Below are 25,707 nucleotides of genomic sequence, written 5' to 3' on the forward strand. Positions count from 1 at the left end.
TCCAGGTCATGTGACACGCCTTTGCACAAGAAAACAAGACTTCAGCCGTGATTTCCTCTCGTTTTATTCTTGTAATGAAACACAAACAGGCTGCAGGAGAATATAATTTAACTTCAGTTTAATGCAAATGTACAGTGCAGAGAGATCTACAAAGCCCAAACACACTCCACACACCTCAATCCACTATAGCTTTACTTATGCAGAAGTTAGTTATAAAGACAAACATTTTATTAAAACAAACAAACAAACAAATAAAAAGTCAGTATTTTCTTCACCCATGTCTTTCACAGCCAGTTTAGTGTTCAGCAGCTCCACATGCAAGGCTGGATCACATGACATATCAGTCAATGTTACTATGAATTAACTAATTAATCCTACATTTTACATTCACATCTGGAGTGGATATTCTTCAGTATACAATTTTAATATACAGAAATCCGTCCCTATATCCTTAATATGCTCGCTTGTGTTTTAAATTTGCGCTCTTTAATTTCTAGGACAGTTTAAAATGAACCTTTCGTCCATTACCCTCTTGCAGTTCAATAAATAACTCATAAATAACCACAAAAACATAAATTACAGGAAATATCCTGGTGTGTTCAAATTCCAGCACATATTTTGCAAGTTAACATGCAACTAGTGATGCTTTCAAAAGCATCATATAATCCGATATAATCCAATTGCATTAGTTACAACAAGGGAATCTACTTCCCTCATTCACACAAAAACAAAACAAAACAAAACATCTATTGAATGAAAAACAAAACGTATAAAGTAGTCAGCATGAAAGAGAGAAGAGAGTCGTTTAGTGTTCGAGCCTCAAATACTGACCTTTGGAACGATTAAGACACAACCTCACCATCTCACCTTCCTCTCAAAAGAACGAGAAATAAAGCTTTATTTGACTTTATCTTAGTTATAATACGGTCAACTGTACAACCGTTTGTCATATCTTGGACTGTATATACAGTATATTGGTGTTTTGTTAAGTTGCAAAGCGGTGATGTTAGAAACAATCAAGACGTTCAGATATTCATGCCGAGAACTGGAGCTTTCTTTGACGATTTACAGCTACGGTACAGAAGTAAATGTTAGGAGAAAGGATCTGTGTCTGACTATCATGCTTTATAGACTTTATATTGACTAGTGGAGAACATTAGCATCAGTAAGTGTTCGTTACTCTGACATATATAAACATCCGTTGCACTTTCGTTCTCCCTCAAGTGTGTCAAACTCGTGCGAAAAAAGGTGAAATTTCTGCCATGCCTTTTAAATGCAACTGTTGAATCATATCATAAATCTCCAGAATCACAGAAGCGGGTTTTAACAGGAGCACTGCAAGAGGAACTACATTCAAATGGGTTCTTAGATGAATTTCTATAGGTTGAATTTTTCGCCTCACCGGACCAACCTGTACATGTGGACATACAGGGAATGTGAGAGAGGAATAAATGAAGAATATGAGGAGAGGTGAGGTGATGCATTACTCCTGCACTTCCCTTTCTCTCTCTCTCAGTCCCTCACGCGCCCGATGATGGTCAGGAGGTAAAGGAAGATGTTGATGATGTCCGTGTAAAGGTTAAGAGCTGCGAAGACGTACTCCTCTGGGCTGATGGACATCTTCTTGTTCCCCAGGAGAAGCTGAGTGTCCACAGCCAGGAACTGTGAGGAAACAAACAAGCACTGAGAGTCACTTTCATGTTGTGTGACTGACACAACACCGTTTGGTTGCATTTGGCAAACTTTTCTAACAGATGCGAGGTCACAACACAGTCAAACATGAGGATCAATTACACCCTTTTACTAAATCTTTCAGGCTCTACTAGAACAGGTTTTCCTGCTTGAATGTTGATTATTTTCCTCATATTCTCCATTGTTGCGGCTCCTCTCTTCCCAGTCTGTCAGTAACGCTCTGTTTAGTTCCTGTCTCTATGAAGCCCCTCCTTCTGAAAAGCACACTGTGCTCTGATTGGTCGGCTGGAGCGGTGTGTTGTGATTGGTCGAGCGCTTCGAGTGTGTTTGGGAAATGTCCCGCCCCTTTCCATAAACGCCAGTTTAACACACTACTAACTCAACCAGGCCCCGCCCCTTTATTCTGCGCATTAATTATTTAAATGAGGAATATTGTGACGTGTTCAAGTATCCTGGTGTTCTTCTGAGCTTTCTATTTGTCAAAGAATCCTGACCAAAAAAAGTATCAAAACTATGAATCAGCACAACTTGCTTTTAACATTGATAATAATCAGAAATGTGAATCAGAATCATATTAGAGTGATTTCTGAATGATCATGTGACACTGAAGACTGGAGTAATGATGCTGAACATTCAGCTTTGATCACAGGATATAAATTACACTTTACTGTATATTCACATAGAAAACAGATGATTTACATTGTAAAAATATTTCACATTTTTACAGTTTTTATTGCATTTTTGATAAATAAATAAATGCAGTCTTGATGAGCAGAAGAGATTCCTTTAAGATTTAAAAATCATAACGACCCCAAACTTTTGAATGGCATCATTTCCTGTAATTGCCTGATGTTCCAACAATTTGAGATCCAAATGCTGAAAGACTTTTACACAGCCAGTCCCACTGGAAAATTGGAGGCTTCAAAAGTGCCCAAGTTTGGTGACCCAGTTTAAGACAGATGGTAAAACATTATACATGTACCTCACCAAAAAACCCATAACCATTCACACACGGTTATTTAAACCCTCTGGGGCTCACAGTGTGGCGGTCAAAAAATGACCAATTTGTTTTTTATTTCAATGAAATGATTGTACTATATTTTACTACTGTCCTATTTTTTATTTAACATTTTTTATTTTTAGAGGACTTTATGGTACTAAATTATTTTTATGTTTTAAGTTATAATCCATTTATTCACTTTTTGAACATAGACCTAAAAATGAAATGTCCAACTTAGACCGTCATAAATCTTGAATGCTTTTGAGCAACAGACTGAAGATTGGTCTCTTTTTAAAGACGACACGTGGCAGATTTTTGCTGAAGTGAACAAACTTTTAAAAAACTGAACTTGAAACATTTTTTCCATTTAAATTTTTTATATATAATATTAAATATTTTTCAAAACACATTTTACTCAAAAAATGTGAGAAAATCAAATACAAATGCAAATTTAAGGTTGATTTCTCAAAAAATGAGCTTTCAGTAGGATTTATTTTGGGCGCAGTACCAAACACTTCCACTAGAAGAAATTCGTCAAATTTTTGACAGCGAAAAAATACAAATGTGACTATTTTTTCAGGACCATTTAACCTTTTCGAATCATATCTATTATTTGTGTGTGTGTGTGTGTGTGTGTGTGTGTGTTTACACAGCAATTGCCAAAACCATTACCAAGTTTTGTACCATTCCGATGAAGTAAAACAATTAAAATAAAAAAACATTTTTCAGTCAAAAATTACCAAACTGCACCAGAGGATTAATCTTTATGTATAAAGGCAAAGCTCTTTTCTAAAGTTCAAAGTAAATTGTGGTTTCTGAAGTAGCTAAAAAGTAAAAGCTGAAGAGATGAAGGCAGGTGTGTGTGTGTGTGTGTGTGTGTGTGTGTGTGTGTGTGTGTGTGTGTGTGTGTGTGTGTGTGTAGCAGAGAACTCAATCCAACCCGAGAGAGAAGCTCAGATGTACAACTTCACATGAATATATTAATATACTGACAGCTTGAATGCATTTAAAAGTTTTCATTAGTGCAAGTGAAGATTTGTTTAAAGGTCTGATGAATTTAATTTTAATTTCTGTGAAAACATGAAGGTGTAGATGGGGGTTCAGTAAAGTGGTACTCACGCAGGTGAACAGCAGCGCCCCGATCGAAGCGTACACGATGTGCAGGATTTTGTTTTTGATGAATATGCAGAGGATGGAGGCGAAGAGCAGGACAATCAAACAGACGAACAGAACGCCATAGCAGGAGGTGAAGTCATATTTGCTCTGTTTATGAAAAAGGGAAGAATAATGGTCATAAGTGGTGGTTTATCGCATGAAACACAACAAAACAGTCAAGCTCTAAAGGCCCGTTCACACCAAGAGCGATGACTATATTAGCATCCGCACCAGATGATGATAACGTTCTTCATTATAAGTGCTGGAAACCCAAAGCACAGGACAATAGTGACACCAGAATAATAAATATTCATGATTCTGAAGCTGAAAATACAGAATTACTTTAGATGAATATGCTTGCACACATAATGCATTCCACTTTTAACTGGTAACATCAGACGTTTGGCATTATCAGGACCCACAAATATTCCCCCATTGCATTATTATACATTATATTGAACATTATATATGTCTGCCATTTTAAATGCTCGAGCTCTTAAAGCAGGATGGATTCTAATTGGCTGTCAATCAGACAGAAGAAATCGTTCTGAAAGTTCAACTATATTTGTTATCGTTATCATTATGATATAATATACCCATAAATTCTTCATACAGTGACAACCAGCAGAGTCCTGCACGGGTCCATTTTTGGAGACCCGCCCCCGCCCGTACCCGGAAAGTTCAGCACCAGATCCGACCCGTCACCCGTGATAATATCAAAATTAAATCCGCACCCGCCCAGACCCGTTAATATTTGGCCCGTTACCCGACCCGTGCCCGCGATAAACCACACAGGTGACGCGTTCATGTAAAATAAGGGTGCGCTGCCAATAACGCACCTAAAAGCTGTCACAAAGAACTGGGAAAAGTAATGATTATTAATAGGCCTGTCAAATATATCAATGAGACATTTCAATTGTTTATTAATAAGCAAGTGTTTTCTGTGTCAAAGATGACGATGCTGACTCGCGATCTTCACAGTAGTGAACGCGCCAGAGAGAAATGCACATTTCATACGGATTATAAGCAGAGAACAGTCTGTTTTCTTTCGTTTTGAATTGTTTTGTTTAAAAGTACACATTTCATGCTTTCTATTTCTCAGGTCTGTGAGGCAAGTAGCTTATACGATGAGTTTCGGTTCATTTAAGAGACGATCAGTTCACGCGCGGGCGCCTCCGGCCGTGTCCTGATTATATTGCCTGCCTGCTATATATAGCCTACTTCTTATTTATTAAATCCATGAATTTGGTAGATGAAACATTGATTAAAATTAAGATACAATTAATACAAAACGAAATTCACTTTAAAGAAAGGCTTAACAAACTTAATGAAGTGGTCAAAATCATGTCTGCCCACTCCATTTGTCTCACGATATTCGGGATCATCTTATCTTATTCATGCTTTTCACTTTTCATATAATCAACATGAAATAAAAATAAAAAAGTATATTATTTTATTTAAACATGAATATGAAACTAAATCGTTTTTTAATGACTGGGCTACAACACATAGGCCTATTAGCCTACAGTACAGAGAAATTTAATGTCGCAACTTGGTCGGACTAAAAGGGGAGAAAAAAATTAAATTGGGTCGGTCCTAAATTGACAGGGTCGGTCGGGTTATGGCAAACAATAATATTTTTAAGGATGGCCTTACTAAAACACATATTTGCGTATGTGTAATGCTGGTAATTTAGACATACAAAATATTGCACATATTTTTCATCCGCTACCCGCCCGCAAGGAGTTCATTATCCGCCCGCGTCCCCGCCCGTGAATTTTAGGAATGTCACAATCCACCCGTTTTAGCCACTTTTATGCGGGTACCCGCGGATACCCGCGGGTACCCGACCCGTTGCAGGACTCTGCTACCAGTAACATTTATAAACATTTGGGACCAAAAATGATTCAGACACTTTGAGCTGATCATGTTTAGCTGAAGTGTTTTGTCTTTAATTGCTAATGCTCTTTTTACACACAGACTGAACAAAATGAAGCATTGCTTGGTGATTGGTTGAGCTAAACTGGTATTATCTAATTGTGTGGTTAAATTTAACAGCTGACAGATATTCAACATAATTCATGTGTGAGACAGTCTAACAGAAGGATGGACAAAACCAGTCAAATATCAGCTCTTGTCATATTTTATTACCATTTTCTAAACTATAGCGAATAAACTGTGATAAAGTGAGAAATGTTGAAGGTGTCTGAATACATTTAGGTTTGACTGTAAGCTCTAACTATCCATTAAATGTATACAGTACATGTTGCCATTATCATGTTTTTGGTGACGTGTGTAAAATGCAATAGTGCACATAAAGAAGTGATGAAACCACCAGTTAAACGGCCCTGAGCGCTGAGCTGATGGGAGTTACGGGTCGTGAGGAAACGAACCTGCAGTGAGAAAAGCACGACGGTGAAGCAGACGAAAGCAGTGATGCCCACAGCCATGATGACCGTATCCGTGTCGTAGAAGCTGGCGATCATTCCAACCATATACGACAGACTCAGCGTCAGGATGGACTGAGAAACACACAGGAAATATTTACATATTTAATTGAAATTAATTAATGCTCTCATACATCAATACACACATCAATGAGCTCATTGTTTCTGCCTTAAATTATTACATTGTTTAAATGCATTTTTTGCATAGAATATTGAATTGTTTAATACATTTTTTTAGCTAACTGTGATTTGTATATGTACATTTCTAAAAATACATAAGACAAATTGAATGAAATTGAAATTGAACACATGAAGTAAAGGTCCATCCATATTGCATTTTGCAGTTACTATATGTGTTTTTGAAAAATGGCAATAAAAAGATTATTGTGCCCATACTAATAACATTTTTATTAATATTCTTAGCCCTTCTTTCCTGTGATGGGGCGAAGATGCAAGAGTTTATGTCGATTTAAATGCCAGATATAGTTTATTGTGTAACCAAAACACCAATAATAGCCAGGGGGAAAAATTATGCATAATGAGGGATTGAAAATTTTAAAAAAAAAGGCCAAAATACACCAGGACTCTTATTATGAAATGTTTATGCTTTACTACTTCCAGCTGCTCATTAAACAACATGAGAGACATAAATATGCTCTCTTACAACCATCTACAACATATTATAATATAAAAACCATAACATAATCACTGATTGCGAACTGCGATCCTGCGTTTTGGACATTTATTTAACTAAATCATAGACTTTTAAAGTTATGTATAGCTAATTTATAACACATATACTGTAATAACTAATATAACACACATATATAATAATCACATATCTGAATCACGGCGACACTGTTTTTCTGTCCCCAAACTTAAGATCTCTTAAAATAATGAAGACTTTTGTCATACGATTTAACACTTTTTATGGCCTTAAATTTGATCAAAACAAATTTAAGAATAAAAAAAAAAAAAATTAAGGACTCGCAGAACCCTGAATAATCTATTTTTTTTTTTTTTATATATAAAATTATATATATATATATATATAGAGAGAGAGAGAGAGAGAGAGAGAGAAAATATAAATATATAATGTATAATATATATCAATAAACAAATTATATAACACATATATAATAAACAATATTGCATATACTGTATATTACATATAAAACTCTGACTAATAGTGTAAACATGTGCATCTGTACCAGTGCCACCAGGTTCCATGGGTGTTTGCGTCGAAACTCTCCACAGCAGCTGAGGAGGATCAGGGACACGAAGAAGATGGCGTACGACACGTAGTACGTCCACCGATTTCTCCGTACAAACACTTTGACGTCAGTTGAAAAGGTGAAAACGGCAACAAAGGAAAAGGTGACCAGAAGCTGCACAGTCAGGACCATGAACACCTGAGGAGAGGAGAGAGGGTTGAGCTTCAACACACTGTAATGATACAGGCAATATTCATATACAGTGATTCTGTCCCTTACGGTTTACCTTTCTAATGAAGGCCCGTCGGATACTCTTATCTTCCCAGCCAGAGTTTGAAAAGTCATCATTGCCGTAGTAAGAGGGGGGTCCGTCTCCACCATGGTATCCAGGGCTCTCGATAGAAGCTGTCGAAACACAGATAATTAATGTGACGGGGTTCATACAGACACTGTAAAATGAAATTACAGGACTTTTAAGCACTACTTTTTTGGTTTTCAAGGACTATAAACAATATATTTATCTTTCAAATTATAAAAAAAGGTAAATAAATCAATGAAAATAAACTAATAAAACAAAATGGCAGACATAAAGTGCAGCACATGCAATGACTGTGGTAACTTTAACCATTGAAAGGATACTATGACAAAGATATCGCTTTCCTTATTCAAACTGATATATACATGAATATATGATTGACCTGAAGGATGAAAGCTACACTTGGATATTTATATGAGCAATATTACGCTCATAGCCATGCAAAGTGGCTCTATATCTATATCAGACGAGCTGGAGCGCTCATTTTGCGTGAAAAGATTGTTTCATCGATAAAAGTAAACACTAATTTCAAGATCACGTATATTGTCTTTCAATAATTCAAGCACTTTTCAAGTACCTTTTCATAAATATGGCTGTTTTCATGGGTTTTCCAGGACTTGAATTTCAAAAAGTCAAATTCAAGCACTTTAAGCACCTTGCACGAACCGTAATGTGATGATGGGTGAAATCTAATGCATGTTAGAGCTCTCAAAGCTTTTAATGCCACCAGCTTTTGCACTGAAGAACAGGAGCAATTTAAAGGGGAAATATCATGAAAATCTGGCTTTTTCCGTGTTTAAAGGGGAACAAGGCAACTCTAGCCATTTCTTCGCTGATTTTCACTTTTGTTGTCGCGTGTTTTCTCAACGATCTCCCCCTACAGCTGTGGGACGCATATTTCACAACACTGTAGTAAAAACATCTCACTTGCGGCCCCTCCTCCCCCTTTCTACCGCTGATCATGTGCATTTGTTATTATGGGAGCCGGCCAACTTTATCGTGTGGAGCGATGGGTATGGTGGGTAATACATCATACACAGTATCATATGGCATGTGTGTTTATGTTGAATTGCCGTAAAGCAGTTCGTGTCTCTTGCTTGTTCTCGCTTCTCACGAGACTTCCTATTTCCAACTTTCTGGGACGTTAGTCCCCATGCTGCAAGGTTGGTTTTCCGTCGGGGAACGCTGGGGGGTGCGGGGAAAGTGACCATTCTCACCAGAACAGGTTATTTAACCATCCAAATGATTTCTAAATGGATTTAATAAGTTGAGATAGTTCCCAAGTTCCCCTTTAAGTGCTATAATCGGGTCCTCTGTGCTTCTACCAACCCAGAAAACGTGAAAAGTGAACAGTTTTGGTGAGCCTTTCTCTGCAAGCATGTCAAAAAATAAGCTGATCAGATTTCTCTCCCCTTCTGACGTATGAAGAGGATCTTATTATAATATTACCGGCCCTTAATCTGCACGTTTACACACACCAGCCGACATTTGTTCTAGACCAGTTCTAACGCACTGGCAGAAGATCCAGCAAAGCCTGAAACTGTGGTTGAGCACAGACGAGCACTGAACACTATTGACCAGAACATGTCACCGCTGTCTTATAAACACCTCAGGAACTGTGGACACTTGTGGAGAAGTTAAACATGATGATGAGATGATCAATGTAACTCCACTACAACTACAGAAATGTCTCCACTAACATTCAGAAACTCTTCCTGAGTCTCTCCGTAAGGCTGCACTCGCTACTGGTTATTCTGGGATTCTGGATGAGTGAGATTGGCCTGTTCTGTTATTGCCGGAGTTTCTGAAGCTCGTGGAAAGGCTCCGCCCTCTTCTGAACGGAGGCGGAGTTGAAGCTCATTTGCATTTAAAGGGACACACACAAAAAGGCACGTTTTTGCTCACACCCAAAAAGAGGCAAATTTGACAAGCTATAATAAATGATCTGTGGGGTATTTTGAGATGAAATTTCACAGACATATTCTGGGGACTCCATAGATTTATATTACATCTTGTGAAAAGGGGCATAATATGTCAGCTTTAAACAGTTTTACAGCTTTGGCAAGGGAAAGCACATTTCAACAGCACCAGAAAGGCCTCTTAATAATACAGTTGTAAAGACGTCCTAATAGTTACAGCAGGGACTGGAGATGAGGTAAGGAAAGAACAAATTATATATTGATGGCACTCACAGAGCTAGTGACCTCTTCGTTGAAAGCATTTTACCTTGAATAACCCCCAAGAGAACCAAGTACATTAACTAAACACACTTATTTAACCTGAAAACCTGTGAACTTACTGCTCTTAAGAGAGTAACACTAGAATTGAACTTATGAACTTATAAAATAATCACTTCCTGGGAAATTGGTGCAAGTATCTGTAATAAAAATAAAAGTTTCTGCAATCTGGCTTTTTCCCCTCCATCATAAATGAGTTCGTCTCAGAGCGTCAGACGAAACACAATAAACGCTCTCATGTTCTCTGACTTTCGGATGCTGGTGTTTGTGAACAGAATAGTGTGAGACGCTTCTGAGGGAATTAAACCATGACAGACTTTGCGTTTCAGAGCCACCAAACCAACATTTGAGACGCTGCGATGCGATTGGTCCCCTGGTTAGTCCAGTCATCCAATCACAGCCTCCATTGAGGCAAAGTCACATGAGTTTTTTTGTTGTACATTGAGGGATTTATGCAGAATTCCATTAGGAAATGATACTTGTTTTTTACTCTGGAAATTTCCACTTATGGATGTTGCTTAAATTGCCATAAAATAATGTAGACCGTTTGAGTCATTTTGTTTCCGAATGACCGTTAAGCCCGTGTATCCATCCACCTATTTTTATTCAAATTTTGTGATTTGCATAAATTGCAGCGGACCAATTGCATCACAGCATCTTAAATGTTGGTTGGTGGTTCTGTCAAAGTCTGTCATCAGAATGATTTTGTTCCCAAAAACACCAGCATCCAAACCCAAGAGAACATGACAGCGTTTCGTCTGGCGCACTGAGACGAATTCTTTTATGATGGAGGGAAAAAGAGCCCGATTGTACTTACCATTCGGATCTACACCAAAGGCAGGCTGGGCGGGCCCCTGCTGGTACGGCCCCGGAGCGTAGGGCTGCTGTGGGTATGGCATCTGTGGGCCTGGGTACGGTGCCGGGCCGAACCCTGGTGCCGTGGGTTGGACGTAACCGGGCTGGTCGTAACCAGGCTGGCCGTAACCGGGCTGTCCGTAACCAGGCTGTCCGTAACCGGGCTGTCCGTAACCGGGCTGTCCGTAAGCGGGCTGGGCGTAGGGCCCCGGGGCCACATACGGAGGGGCCCCTGGAGCCTGGCTGTAGTTGGGCGGAGGCATTCCAAAGGCATCAACTTTGGGCGGCCCGTAGACACTGTTGTGAAGGGGGTTGTTCTCCCCCATAATAGGGTAGTTTGGCTTTTCCTGAGACATGTCTCCTTCCCTCACTGGAATCCTGATATTGAAAGAAAAACAAAAAGGTTCAAATGTACAGAAAAGGAAAGCAATGACATTTTTTTTTTTACAACAAATATTTGTAATTGTAATTTTTGTTTTATTAATATTTTGAATTCACTTTTTTTTATATTTTTAGTTTTCATTTTAGTTTAATTTTTATATGCTTTTGTCTTTTTTTATATTGCTATTTAGGATTCAATTATTTAAAACTAAAACTATTTAAAACATTTCTTTTAATTGAAATGAAGCTGAAATAAAATAAAATATAAATATTATTTGAAAAACTTAAACGAAAAACAAATTTGAGAAATGTTGCCTTGGCAATAAACTGAAGTTGAATCACTAAAATGACTGTAAATAAATAAAAAATAGGGATGCACCGATAGGATTTATTTTTATTTTTTACCGATTTTAACAAACAACTATTGGCCGTTTCCGATACTGATACCAATATAACTTTTGTCATTAAAATAGATTACCGTTTTGATCATGTTTTAAATGTTTTAAAATGCATGTATTAAGGTAATCTGGCTAGTTTCAGCGATCATCAAATAGATTGAACATAGATTGTGTTCATTTAACATTCAACAGGCCACCATAAATACAACAGAACAAAGAAACATGAAATAAACAGTGTTTTTCAGGTCAAATAGTAGTTTTAAGTTTACAGAAATTGAATAAAGTAATCAAATGTAAGATAAAACAGCTGTATGAATTAAATCCTTGTTAAAGTCAGAAAAGTTGTTTAGTCAAGAGCAGTGAGCGATATTTTGTTGTTGTTTTTTAACTTTAAAACATCCCTTTAAGAGCTGCACGGATCCAATATACTGATACACACGTGTGTTTACGTTCACTTTTAGCCATAACCAACTGTGTTTACGAGGATACTCGCCAAGATGGGCATTTTGATGTGTAATTGTGTGAATGTGTCTGTCCAAGTGCAAGAAGAAGCAAATGAGCTCAATTAAGTTTTTGTGCGTTGTCTGAGACGCAGATTTCTGGCAATGTTGCGTTCACAAAACACACAGCGAGTACCATATCGAGTTACCAGTCTGTAATGTTGAGCCCTGATGAATTTGGTACAGGTTTCAGTTTATTTTAGCAAGCATTCAGTTATTTTACCCTGAGAAAACATTGGATTATGAAACAAACATTATACAACTCAAGTGTCTTCACGCAGTTAATGAATAAAAAAATATGTTAATTTTAGTTTAATTTTGTCATGTGCTATTGTCATTTTATTATTATTATTATTATTTTTACATTTAGGTTTAATTTATTTCTTTTTTTTTTATTTATTATGCATCAACGTATCAGCCGTTTTTTGATCAATTTAAAACCTTTGGCATATCAGCCATAGCATGAAAAATAGTTTCAAATTGACAAACAATTGACTAAAAATAATATATAAATTAATTAAATAAATGAAACCTAAAATGGCAATATATATAAAAATATAAAAAAGACAAAATCACAACAGAATATAAAAAAATGAACTTTACTTTACATTTTATAGTAATTTGTACAGGGGTTATACACACTAAAAACAAATAAAAATGGTCAAACTGACAATGAGCTGAGAGAAAAAAAAGTTTCAAATTGCTTGCTATGAATCCACTGCAGGTAAAATAATCTGTGCATGTGATCTGATCAAAACAACTCTAACTAGACCATCCGCCAGTGAACAATCCAGCTCTGTTTCCTCAAAGACTCATGGATAATGGAGCGTTTCAGCACAAAAGGGGCCAGATTCTGTGGGAATTACGACTGAATCCTGAGAATAAACATTAAACAACACTACACGACTCAAGCACACATCATCCAAGCTGCTGCACATGAGACTCAGGGCTGTGTGGGAGTCAGTTTCTCACTGTGAAAGTGGACAGAGTGTGTGATTGCAGGTGCTGAAACGGCTTCTTGGTGACTCAGGTCGTGTGGATGAGAGAAGGTGTTGCTATGGACACTCATGAAGACGTTAATGCATGCGTGTTTATCAATGCATGTGTTGTTGAGGAAATCCTTTCATGTAAAGCCATCTATAAAACGAAGATTTAACCTGTGATATGCATGACATGCCTCTTAAGAGGTCGTTCACAAACAACGTGTTCTTGTGTTTAAAAAGCAAGACGGAACAATGTAATAATGGAACAAAAAGTTGATTTCGAAAAGATAAAATGATACGCAACACTTTACAATAAGGTTTCATTTGTTCTTTAGTTAGCTTGGACTAATAATGAACAATACTTCTAAAGCATGTATTAATCTTAGTTAATGTCCACATTTACTAATGCACTACTAAAAATCTAAAGTTGTATTTGTTAATTAGAAAATGCACTGTGATTATATTAACTAATGTTAAAAAATAGATGAATAAATACTGTAACAAATATATTGCAGATTGTTAGTTAAAATACATTAACTAATGTTAACAAATGTGAAGTGTTACCAAATTATACAATAGAATTTTATCATTATAATCGTATATGTAAATAATAATAAAAAAACGCTAAAAACGTATTTAACTTAAATGAATAAATTTTTTTTAATTGTCATATAATATAAAAATGGGGAAATTAGCATGACCAATTTAATATCTAATATTATCTGATAAATTTTTTTTTTTTTTAAATATAATACTGTAATGTTTACAAATGTCAATGAATCAACTGTATAAAAACACAAAAAGGCAAATTAGTCAGAATAACATAATTACTCTCAGACAAATTGTGCAACATAATTTGTCTCCAGGCTGTCATAAAAAAATATGAATAACAACTAACAAGTTGAAGTCAAAGTCGGCTTTCTCCTGTTTAGTTTTTCAATGCATTTGCATTTTTTATTTTGCATAGTGATATAAACCTGTAGCTGTAGTTTGCCCTTTTTGCCAAATAATTTACATATTTTCCTCAAATTCGGTGGTTTACTCGAACTTGTATCGGCCTTTCACTAGTGTACATCACATCATATGTAGAATAGTAAAAAACAAACTAATTAATAATCTTAATTCCCCTTTAAGGAGTTCACTGAATAACAGCCGTTATGCAACACCGTCCCATTTACCAAACCCCATGTGACTTGATCTCAGCTCAGCATTTGAGGTTATACTCAGCAGTTTTCCAGCGTCTCCCTTCAACACACGGATTAAATAAAGCAATTCCACATCGTTTGAAATCACCGTGACAAAAGTCCTGATCATTATAACACAAGCAATTCAACATTAGCTGCAGATCAACTATTTTCTGCAGATCACCGCAATCCTCAAGAATCAGTTTCAGAGATGCTTTATCTGACATGCAATGGGTATTACACCTTGACTGATTCCAGCATATTTATTTTAGGGCTTTCCAGATGTTCATATTTATGACTGTCCCACTGGAGATGAAAAATATTGGCTGCTCAAAGTGGAGGAATCGAATTACTTTAAAAGCAGAGAGAATGATTCATTTGAGGCATCATTTGATTAGCTATGGAGAGTCTTTAAATCAATAACAACTCGTGTCTTTTGAGTTCGGCTTTAGTACGTAAACAAAGCATAAAATGGCTTGACCACTCATTAAAAATCAAAAGTCAAAACATTTGCTGTCAAAGTCAATACATTTAAAATGAAGGATGAATAAAGTCTAATTTAAAGGGGAATTTTCAAGCCCTGTGACACACATGTTTGTCAGCTGACTGTGATTTAAAGGCGATGTCATCTAAGTCTTGGTGCATTCACAATCAGATGATGACCTCATGTGCCATCAATGCAAATAAAATTAAACATGTATCTTCACTATTATGATATGTCTATAATTTTATATAAAGACAACTATAAAAATTACATTTAAGCATTTTATTTTATTTAGGGACGCACCAATATGAAAATTTTGGCCGATACCGATAACCGATAATTAATTATATTTGAAAGCCGATAACCGATATATTGGCCAATAATTCGAAACCTACGTTTTTATATAATTTTTGAGAGCCTGAAAAGCAAAAGTCTCAGCATTAAAAGCCATGTCCCAAGCACACAATTATAATGTTCTCATTATCACTTTATGTAGCCGATATGACACATTTTCCCTTTTGAAGTGAAATTTCCAATCATATTTCAAGCACTTCAAAACCATCATGTTGAATAGTGCACATCTGAAGTGTCTCAGCTGAAGGAAATAACCCATTATTTATAGACTTTAATATACGGGGCAAATTTTCTTATCGGGCCGATAACAGTAAAAATGGACAGATATCGGCCGATACCGATATGTTGATCGATAGGCTATATCGTGCATCCCTAATTGTATTCCTGGAGAGTAAAGCTGCACGATTAATCGTTAAAGGGTCACGATCTTCAAACACCCACGTGATCTTATTCCTATGGCAGAGATTCACCTGCGTCTATTAAACCTTTGACAAGTACTATAGATATGAGATATAGATATGAGACATAAGATTGCATCAATTACATCTTTAGGTGGCGACAAGTGACTGTTAAAATGTAGTTTGTCATTGAATCATTAATTCAAGAGATTTAAAAAAATAATAATGACATTTATTTAATGGTATTTATTATCATAAACACACTTGTTTAAAGTGCATCATTTTACTGTTTACTTCACTTTATTATTCTTTTAGTTATTACCTATCGCAGCTAATGAACTGACATTCTCAATAACGTTAAAAGACACTGTTGTTCAAATTATGATTGTTGATACTCATATTTAATCATTACATGGGTGCATATAGATGATGATGACGATACAGGAAGATTCAAGAGTCGAAGTAAAAAAAATTCAAATTTAAAGAAACCAAATGATGGAGAAAAAAAAAATTGTTTTTATTAACAGACCAGATGTGGATGTTTTAAGGACAAATCAGCAAAAGGATCAGGATTTCTGATATAGTTTGGTTTAAGAAGGGTTAGAAAAGGAGATAAATCCTCTTATGAGAGATGCGGTGGATAAAGAAACACACACTTTACTCGGCTACGTTTACAGAGGGAATTACATACGCTAATGCTTCAGTGAGCTGGACACCACACAGTCTGCATCAGTGAACAAGGTTACAGACCAGATGTGCTCGCTTATTTAACTTCATTCTTCCTAAATAAAAGCTGGGTTAAACTATGCACTGAGAAAAAACGTAAAATTTACTTTTTTTTTCTTTGGCCAGTTTTATGCACGCATATTTTTAAAGTAAATTTCACATATGGAATTAAGTAAACTCTACTTAACTAAGTTAAGTGAAAGTAACAAAGAAAATAAGTAATTTTAACTTGTCTAGGTTGAGTAATATCTATTTAGTTGAAGATTCCTTTGCAATTAATTTCACTCAAACAATAGCCTATAACATTGAATTAAACCACACTTTTAAAGAAACTAATACAATAGATATCGTCTGAGACACCATATCTACTTATCAAAAGTTACACATTATGAACACAGAGACCTCAATACTTGATACACACACACTGACTAACATTTGATGGATCGTTTTTGTGTGTGAATGTGTCATTTTGAGTAGAAAATGAACTCCAAATGTCACAAAATGGCAAATTACTAATCCTAACAACAGAAGCAATGATAAAACAGTGTAAATACAGCTGGAAAACAGTGAAAAAAATCAACCTCATTAATTATTCAAGGCCCAGTGCATGATGGGAACACCAGTATCAGAAAAGTTGAGTAATTTTACTTAATTTTATAACGTTGATATTTACGCTTTCATTTCTACACGCTTGAATTGAGTACAAATACAGAATTTACTTAGTTTTTTTTTTTTATTCTTGTAAAACTTGGCTATTTTGAGAAACAATGACAGATAAAAGCAACGTATTATTCATAAACAAAGTTAAGCATAAAATGTATACAGACAGTGTTTTTGCTTATTCCAAAGCCTATACTAATAACTAATAACAAAATATGGCTCTTAAAATACGTTAAAAAGTTTGGTGTCTGTATGATTTAAAAAAAAAAAAAGAATAATTGTATTAAGCAAGGATGATTTAAATTGATCAAAGGTGACAGAAAAGATATGAAATATGAAGAATATTCACCAAAATATAAAGCTGTAATATTATACACTGATAATAATAATAAATGTTTCTTGAGCATCAAATCATCATATTAGAATGATTTCTGAAGGATCATGTGACACTGAAGACTGGAGTAATGATGCTGAAAATTCAGCTTTGATCACAGGAATAAATTAAACTTCACTGTATATTCACATAGAAAACAGCTATTTTAAATTGTTAAAATATTTCACAATATCACTATTTTTATTGTATTTTTGATCAAATAAATGCAGCCTTAATGAGCAGAAGAGAATGATAAAATGTGTATCGACTGAAAGTCTTAAATCGGCTGAAATTGGTCAAATGACATTTTCTGATTTCCCTGAAAGCCTCACAAAGTTCCAGAGCAAATATGTGTCTCAATTATTTCCATGGATATTTTGTCCATTCTGTAATCTATGGAACTATGTCAAGACATCGCACAGCCGCAGCACGACGCCACACAACAGAATAATCCATTTAACTGGATCAAATGAGATCACCTTATATTTCTCCAAAGCTTTTTCCAAATGTGAAAAAAAACCTTCCACCACCACCTCAGCATTTTATATCCATGTGGATGAAGACATTTAAAGTTAAATGTCATCCCCTTGCTCACATATACATGTGTTTTTACACTACACTGAAAGGCACAGATTAAACGACAATATTAACATTACATAAAATAAACTGATGCAGTTCATAGTTGCATTTAAACTGCATCTTAATAATGGACTCTTTTCACATTTCAAAGCCCAAGTCATCATAGTTAGGGTAAAACTCTATATGGGGAATGGAAACTAGCCTACATCAAATATATATTTTTTTGCATTCCCATTTGCTCAAATAGCACAAAAAAATAAATAAAAAAAATACAAGATAGCATTTTACAAAACCATCCAAAAATATAGAGATTTGCAATTAATTTCACTCAAACAATATAGAGATTATTAAATACTTTTCTGAAATGTAATTCCAAAGTAATATAACACAATTTTTTTTTATTAAAACTCAAAGTCTGTGAAAGAAAGTCTGTTTTTTTTAATGCACGAAATATCGGCCACCATATCGGTATCGGCCACCATATCGGTATCGGCCACCATATATCGGTATCGGCCACCATATATCGGTATCGGCCACCATATTGGTATCGGCCGATATATATGTTCATTTTTAATATTATCGTTATCGGCCTGATAAGAAAATTTGGCTGATATATTAAAGCCGATAAATAATGCATTATTTCCTTCAGCTGAGACACTTCAGATGTGCACTGTTCAACATGATGCTTTTGAAGTGCTTGAAATATGATTGGAATCACTTTGAAAAGGAAAATACAGTCATAAGCAACATGTGCAAAATCTGTCATAGCGGATACATAAATGCATAATGAGAACATCATTATAATTGTGTGCTTGGGACTAAGGATGGGACAATTACCAAATACCGGTTTCACTATAAACCACGATAAAATGTACTGACGGTTAGTATTATCGTTTAAAATTGAATTATCATTAAAACAGTGTTTGATTATCGCGATTTTAACAACTCACTGTAAATCTTGTCCAGACTTAAAGTGCTTAGATCTGCTTGTTTTATTTGTTGTTTGTTGATTTTCAAATATAAAACTTGTTGAAATGTTTTCAGTGTGAGCATCAGCTATTTTTGAACACTTTCATCTCGTTTTAACAAAATCGTGATAATATTGATAATCACTATAATTTTGGTCACTATTATCGTTAGGGATGTCCCGATACCACTTTTTCACTTCCGATCCGATACCGATGCCGCAGCTTTGGCTATTTGCCGATACCGATATCAATCCGGTATTTTTATTTTATTCTTGAACTAATACTACTAATAATAAAATATATGGAAGCACTTTGCTCAATTAGCCACATAAAAACATCTCACTCAAATGGAGAACAAATACTTCTCCAGTATATAGTCCACAACAGCAGCTGATGATGAAAGACTGCCACCCTTTATTCAAGATATGATATGATATATGTTTGGTAATTGTACCTGAATGAATTTAAAATTAATTTGCTATATTTCAGATCAATATATTTGTTTCCTTAAAATTGTATTCTCATCTGAATTATAAATAATTTATTGCTGTATAAAATAATGCTACTTTTAAAAACACATTTGATTTTCTTTTTTAATCAATGTAGAATGTGTAACTTAAAAATAAACAGATTAGTGCTCTGTTTTAGGACAAGAAATGAAAACCAATGCAATATGATGAATGTCCAAAAGATTAGATCATTTTTGCATTTTTGTGTGTGTGATTTTGGTTGGGTGACAGTTACAGTTTGACACAAGCACAATGTTGTGTTTTACACAAATATAAGTAGGCTAAACAAGTAGGCTAAACACAGTTTTAATGATGTCCTGTATGAAAATGACAGAGTATGTTTTTATGTTTCCACTGTTCGATCGCGCCCGTGCCTCTTTCTCTCTCTGACACACACACACACACATTCCAGCATTGCAATCTTGACATCGCAGCCTGTTCATTTTGCTGCGTTCACACCAAACGCGATATCGCGTCTAGTTCGATGTTTGAACAGTTTGAATCCATTCGCGCGTCCAAAGCGAATAGGACGCGCCGCACGCGTATAATGATAAAGCGAGCGTTTGAAGCGATATAGACGTGCGTTCAGAGCTAAGGCGGGAATACAGATTATGTGTCCCTAAAGAACCCGCATATGTCTATGCGCGTAGGCCTATCTAACAGTAGCCTAATGTTAGTTCCGTATTACATTAATTAATGTGCACGCGAGTTTTATTTATTTTTATACCGCGTATTCTCCGTGTAAATCCATGCACCGAACATACGTTCAGTACGAATACATGTACCGTTCCACCCCTAGGTATCGGATTTTTTTTTTTTTTTTTTTGATATCCGATGCCAGTATCGGCACGATACCGATGCCATGGATCGGATCGGGACATCCCTAATTATCGTGATATGAAATTTTCATACCATCCCATCCCATCCCTACTTGGGACATGGTTAGGCCTGTCACGATAAAAAATTTTGCTGGACGATAAATTGTCCAAGAAATTATTGCGATAAACGATAATATTGTCGTTCGAGACCATTTTCATCTAATATAATGATAATGGCATAATAATGCAGGTACACCTTTTCAAAGATCTATAAACTTTTATTTCTTAAGAATATTAAACATTGAAAACGGAAAAACATTTTAAATATCCACAAAAAATTAACAAAACAACCAAAAACAATAAAAGCAATGGACTCTCAGTGTCTGTTAACAAAAAATTTCACTTGAATAAATACCAAAAACAATAAATAAAATGGATGTAAACAAAATTGCACTTAAAAAAATATGAAACATTAGGCTCAGACATAAATAGTGATACATTCCATAACAGGCAAAACTGCCGGTTAGGACCTTTGTAAACAAATAAAAAAAAGCCTCAACAGGATACCACAGCATTTTGCACTGTCCTCCTGTTACTTTGTCGACTGAACAAACGCCCGAGTGATTGTGTAATTTACTGTCGGGAAGACGGAGACGCGCTTTATTGCGTGTATATGCTACGCACTGAAAATACTTGGTTAGGATTAGGGGTGAGGAGTGCGTGCGTATTACACGCCATAAAGTGCGTATCATATGCACGCAAAAACTATTTTTGGCGCATAAATGGCACGAGAAATCACATTCGTGGTATAGATACGCATTTTCATGAGATCGGGCTCGCTGTCACATTTGCCTTTGAAACCAATTCCATCTTTTTCTTTTTTTCCCCCTCCAACTCACAACTAGCGTCTTCTCTCTCTCCCGGCAGTCGCAGCAAGAAGTCCCGCCGGCGCTTTCCCATACAAAGACCATGTGACTGACAAGCGCCGCGGCGCCGCCTCCACACACAAAGACCATGCAACTGACAAGAGGGTTCACTCCTCCTATAAGCTAAGGATCCGAGAGTGGTCATCCAGTCTCTTTGGTAGAGAGAGAGAGAGAGAGACGAGGAAAACAAACAAGCATCCAAATGGAATTATTGCGGCCGGAAAAATTATCGAGCTAATTTTTTTTTTTCGTGCGATTAATTGATTTATTTACTATCGCGACAGGCCTAGACATGGTGAGACTTTTGTTTTTGTAATCAGGCTTTAAAATTTATAAAAAAATTTGGATTTAGATTTATCGGCCAATATATCGGTTATCGGCTTTCAAACATAAAGAATTATCGGTATCAGGGATGGAAATTAGCACCCGCCACCAGCCAAATGCGGGTGATTTTGTGTTGTGGCGGGTAAACTCGCTTCACCTACCGGCCACCGTGGCGGGTAAATAAAAATATACTGTTTCACACAGACGGCGGACACTTTTAGAGGACATAAGTGTACGCTGAAATAAAGTCTTTCACCTCAGAAAAACGGACTTTCTTGTCCTGTCACGTCAGCCGTTATCCTGTGCTCGGAGCGCACACTCTTCAATTGCACGCGCAAATGCGGCGGCGCGCGCGCTGTGTATCGCCTCACTGTATAAAGTGCAAAAGAAACTACGAGCATGCAACGCCGTTACGTTGTAAATTACACAAAATAAAAGTAATGCAGGTATGATTTTCATTCTGTTCACCAGGAGCAGTTTCCATGGTTCATTAACAGTTATTGTTAATATTGTGTATTCACCATGGTAACTGTCGTTTCCATATTAACCCCAAAAATGCCACTTTATTTTTCTTTGTGTTATTTTTAATATTTTTAAATGACTCTAGTGGCTCATACCAACATTGTATTAACAAAAACTAGTTTGGGACTGCTATTTAATAGCTTTAGCATAGGCCTAATGTTTATTTATTAGTACTAGTCTTTACTATTAGTCATATTCTTACAATTTATGTTAAGTAAAGGGGGACAGTACTTGTGTGTGTGGAAATAGCCGGTTTCAATAAAACTACTTGTGACATGTCATATTTGGCTTTGACTTTGACTGAACATTTGCTCTCACTTTGCGGAAAAAATATCGGGATATATATCGTATATCGATATTCAGCCTAAATAATCGGGATCTGACTTTTGGTCCATATCGCCCAGCCCTAGTTTCATTGTTGGGACTAAAAACCTAAAACTGGAAGCCATAAAAGACCACGAATCATTCAAATGCCACATCCAGGTAAAAAAGAGAAATATATATAAGAGAGAAAGAGAAAATGTCAGTATTTCATTGAGACTTGAGATTAAATAAACTGCTTAAGTATTGTAGATCTTGTAGTATTAATTTTCACATGCAGTTACACATTGTCGGTTAAAAACAAGAAAGTGGCTGGTAAAAACATTGAGTGGCTGGTAGATTTTGAAATCCACCAGCCACAGTGGCCGGTGGACAAAAAAGTTAATTTCCATCCCTGATCGGTATCAGCCAAAATTGTAATATCGGTGCATCCCTACGTTTTTGCATTGGCTACCGAGTATAACCGAGCAATTGCATGCATCCATGAGCATATAATGGCCAACAAAACACAGCTAACCAATGCACAGGAACTGAGCTAAACCAGATAAGACTAAAGAGTGGCTGAGCAGACATTTGTAATTGTCCATCTCCATCTGATAAATGCCATACTCCAGCATTTAGTCATCTCTACTGATAAGCCCCAGGCCAACAGAAAACAGAGCCACCGACTCCGCAACTACCAGACAACAGAAGTGTGAATTGCGTAGGACAGATCGCCAACACCCGTCGTTTAAAAAAATGTGTTTTTTAAGTTTTACAGCCTCTTACTGAAAAGCAATACACAACAATACCAATGTCAAGCAAGGCTGGGGAAACGGACATGGGTGTATTGAGCTGTGAAATATGCTGAGACGGGTAAAACCGGGATGATGAGTAGGCCTGAATGTTATCCAGGGAGGGGAGAAGGTGCTGGTGACTTGGCAAATAGTGAGAACTGAGAATGCACAAATAAAATGTAAAAATAAAATGTACAATTGAAGATTTCATTGGCAAATCTCACTGGGCTGGACAGTGTCACGAGCCAAATCACATGATGAGGGGAATGCCAAACAAAATGCAACGTCATGCTGATAGAAAGCGGCAGTGGTTATCAAAGTCTTGCTAGACATGTGAGCAGTTTGTTGTGTTTGGATGTTTTCTAACATGAATTTGACCAACACTGCATATGTTCTTTCACTTGACAAAGAAACCATTACAGACTGTTTATGGCAAGCCGGTTACGCATTTTGTAATTTTTTTTTTTTTATACTTTTTCTCTCAAATTCATAAAAATTATTTCACTATTAAATAGAAACTAGTATTTATTTATTAGATACAGTACTAGTACTTATTTCAATAGTGTAGAATACTATGTATTCTAATCACTTCTGGTGCCTAGAACAGTTTTACTATAGTTACTATACAGTAGGTAATAGTATATAACCAATAGTTAATATCTATTCCAGTTTTTCTAGTGTTTATTTATCGGACAGTATGGCTGTCTGTCAAATTTAAAATCAAATTTTAAATCTTAATCAAATTTAAAATAAAAAAAATGCAATGATATGTGTGCGTCAGGCAGATTTATCAGTGGCGCAGGAGATGTGATAATAATATTAAACAATTATTCAAAGAACCCCTGTGATGAAAATCAAGTTATATGTCAATGTGGCATTTTTAACCATGTGTAAATTCATAAGTCAAAACTATTCCTGAATATTTTCTCCTTAAAACTGCAGTGAACCAACGACACAGTTCTGTTCTCTACGTCACAAATGCTATGAAGAACTATATACCTTCTTTTTGTTGTTGTTGTTGTTCACAGCATTTATAACAATGAAGCAATGGTGTCAAGTTACATTCAAACTATTTTAAGGCATGAAGGAAAAAACATTTAAATTTGTAATTTTTGTGATCAAAGATGAGTTTTAAGGGATAAAATGATTGACTACAGGTGGACTTTAATGCAGTGCATTAATACAGTATTTCGATCATTGCACCATATTGTGGCCTCAGATACAAACCAAAAGCTTTTCCCTGTAAATTAAATTATGCCTAATATTTCTATTTTAAATTAGAAATATTAGTAATATTTTAGTATAAAATTCTAATTCTTTTTTTAGCCATTTTTGGCAGGCTTATTGGACACTATATATTTACCAGCATCCATTCCAACTGTTACTAGAAGCATGTCTTATCACACTTAACAAGTACTAGTGTCTAAAGAACGAGTACTAGTATTTAATGAACAGTTAGCCTAGGCCTAGAAGTTAAACCTAAAAATGTATTACAATATTTGTACTTAATTAAGAATTAAGTAACAGTGACTGAAACAAGACTGGTTAGGACATGTTAAAACGGCTTGCCACACAGATTATGTGATCAGCATCAACCCATTCAAACTATAACGTTAAGTAATATTAATTTATTAGGCATAACTAGTACCCATATATCAAAGGTTTTTTAAACATAAAAAGATCGGAAGTGGCTCCAATTATTGAAGATTTTACACATAAACCCTGGAGGTTTAAATAAACCATTTTAATGAGCCATATGAGACACTGATGTAAACATTTAAACACCACACTTTCCTCTATTCAGACACATATTTATCATGTCAGGAGGATCCCCTCCTTTCATATCCATTCAGAAATCTAAAATAAAATCTTACTTAAGTAAGCCATGTCATTAGCTCATTAAAAGCAGGATTAGGCTAGGCTAACCTAACAATAAATCTGTCTTAATCTTTCTGATATAACGGGCGGCCCGCTGCATATATCGTCATTATGATATGAACCAACCACATTTGTTGTAACATATCTAATGTCAAACATAACAAAATAACAGCATGAAAGGATATCTCGAAGACGACAAAAATGACAGAGCAAACATGTATTCGCGTGAAACATAAACCTTGATTTTGCGCACCGCCAAACAACATGACAACATTAGCGCCATTTCCATCCACCTGCGTTATTCAACGATATTCGGCTGGAAATTAGCAAATAAAACGCGCTGACAGAAAACTAGACAGACTTACCCTTCAGATTAGAAGACGCTCAGCAAAATACAACGTTTGTATATTTAAATAACAGCAGAAATAGAGTCCGTGTTTGTTGGTTAGTGTTGACGCTTGGCTGCGGTAATGCTCGTCTGCTCTGAATCCGTTAGCCACGCCCACCTGACCGAGAAGTCACGTGACACCTGAGAAACATCCTCGCACTCTTCACATGAGACTTCACCATTGCGTAATTGTTCTACAAATATCTACATATGTTTAAAAGATAGGACAGATATATAGAGACAGAAAATTAATTTTTCCAGCGTTCAGCGGGTTCTCGGTGACCAAAAGTGAGACGATGAGAGCGAGAAATGGGCTTAAAACTTAAATTAAGTTAAATATT

General features: G+C 35.9%; 1 protein-coding gene across 1 annotated transcript; it reads right to left on the bottom strand.

Annotated features, from left to right (window-relative positions):
- Window positions 1-48: 48 nt before the first annotated feature.
- grinaa (glutamate receptor, ionotropic, N-methyl D-aspartate-associated protein 1a (glutamate binding)) lies at window positions 49-25,495 on the bottom strand. The gene is made up of 7 exons (XM_082185946.1): window positions 25,344-25,495; window positions 10,879-11,294; window positions 7,795-7,913; window positions 7,506-7,706; window positions 6,241-6,369; window positions 3,812-3,955; window positions 49-1,662 (listed from the first exon to the last, which is right to left on the bottom strand). Exons 2-7 carry the CDS (start codon window positions 11,270-11,272, stop codon window positions 1,513-1,515), a joined length of 1,137 nt encoding a protein of 378 aa, XP_082042072.1. The 5' UTR covers window positions 11,273-11,294; window positions 25,344-25,495; the 3' UTR covers window positions 49-1,512.
- Between the last annotated feature and the right edge of the window lie 212 nt (window positions 25,496-25,707).

The sequence above is a fragment of the Leuciscus leuciscus genome (genome assembly GCF_965113295.1).
Source record: "Leuciscus leuciscus genome assembly, chromosome: 12".
NCBI lineage: Eukaryota > Metazoa > Chordata > Actinopteri > Cypriniformes > Leuciscidae > Leuciscus > Leuciscus leuciscus.

Coding starts and splice junctions, on each gene's coding strand:
- grinaa (XM_082185946.1), bottom strand. CDS start 11,272: ATGTCTCAGGAAAAGCCAAACTACCCTATTATGGGGGAGAACAACCCC. Junction 7,914..10,878: donor CTTTGGTGTAGATCCGAATG/GTAAGTACAATC, acceptor GTGTTTCGACAG/CTTCTATCGAGAGCCCTGGA. Junction 6,370..7,505: donor CATGGAACCTGGTGGCACTG/GTACAGATGCAC, acceptor TGTGTTTCTCAG/TCCATCCTGACGCTGAGTCT.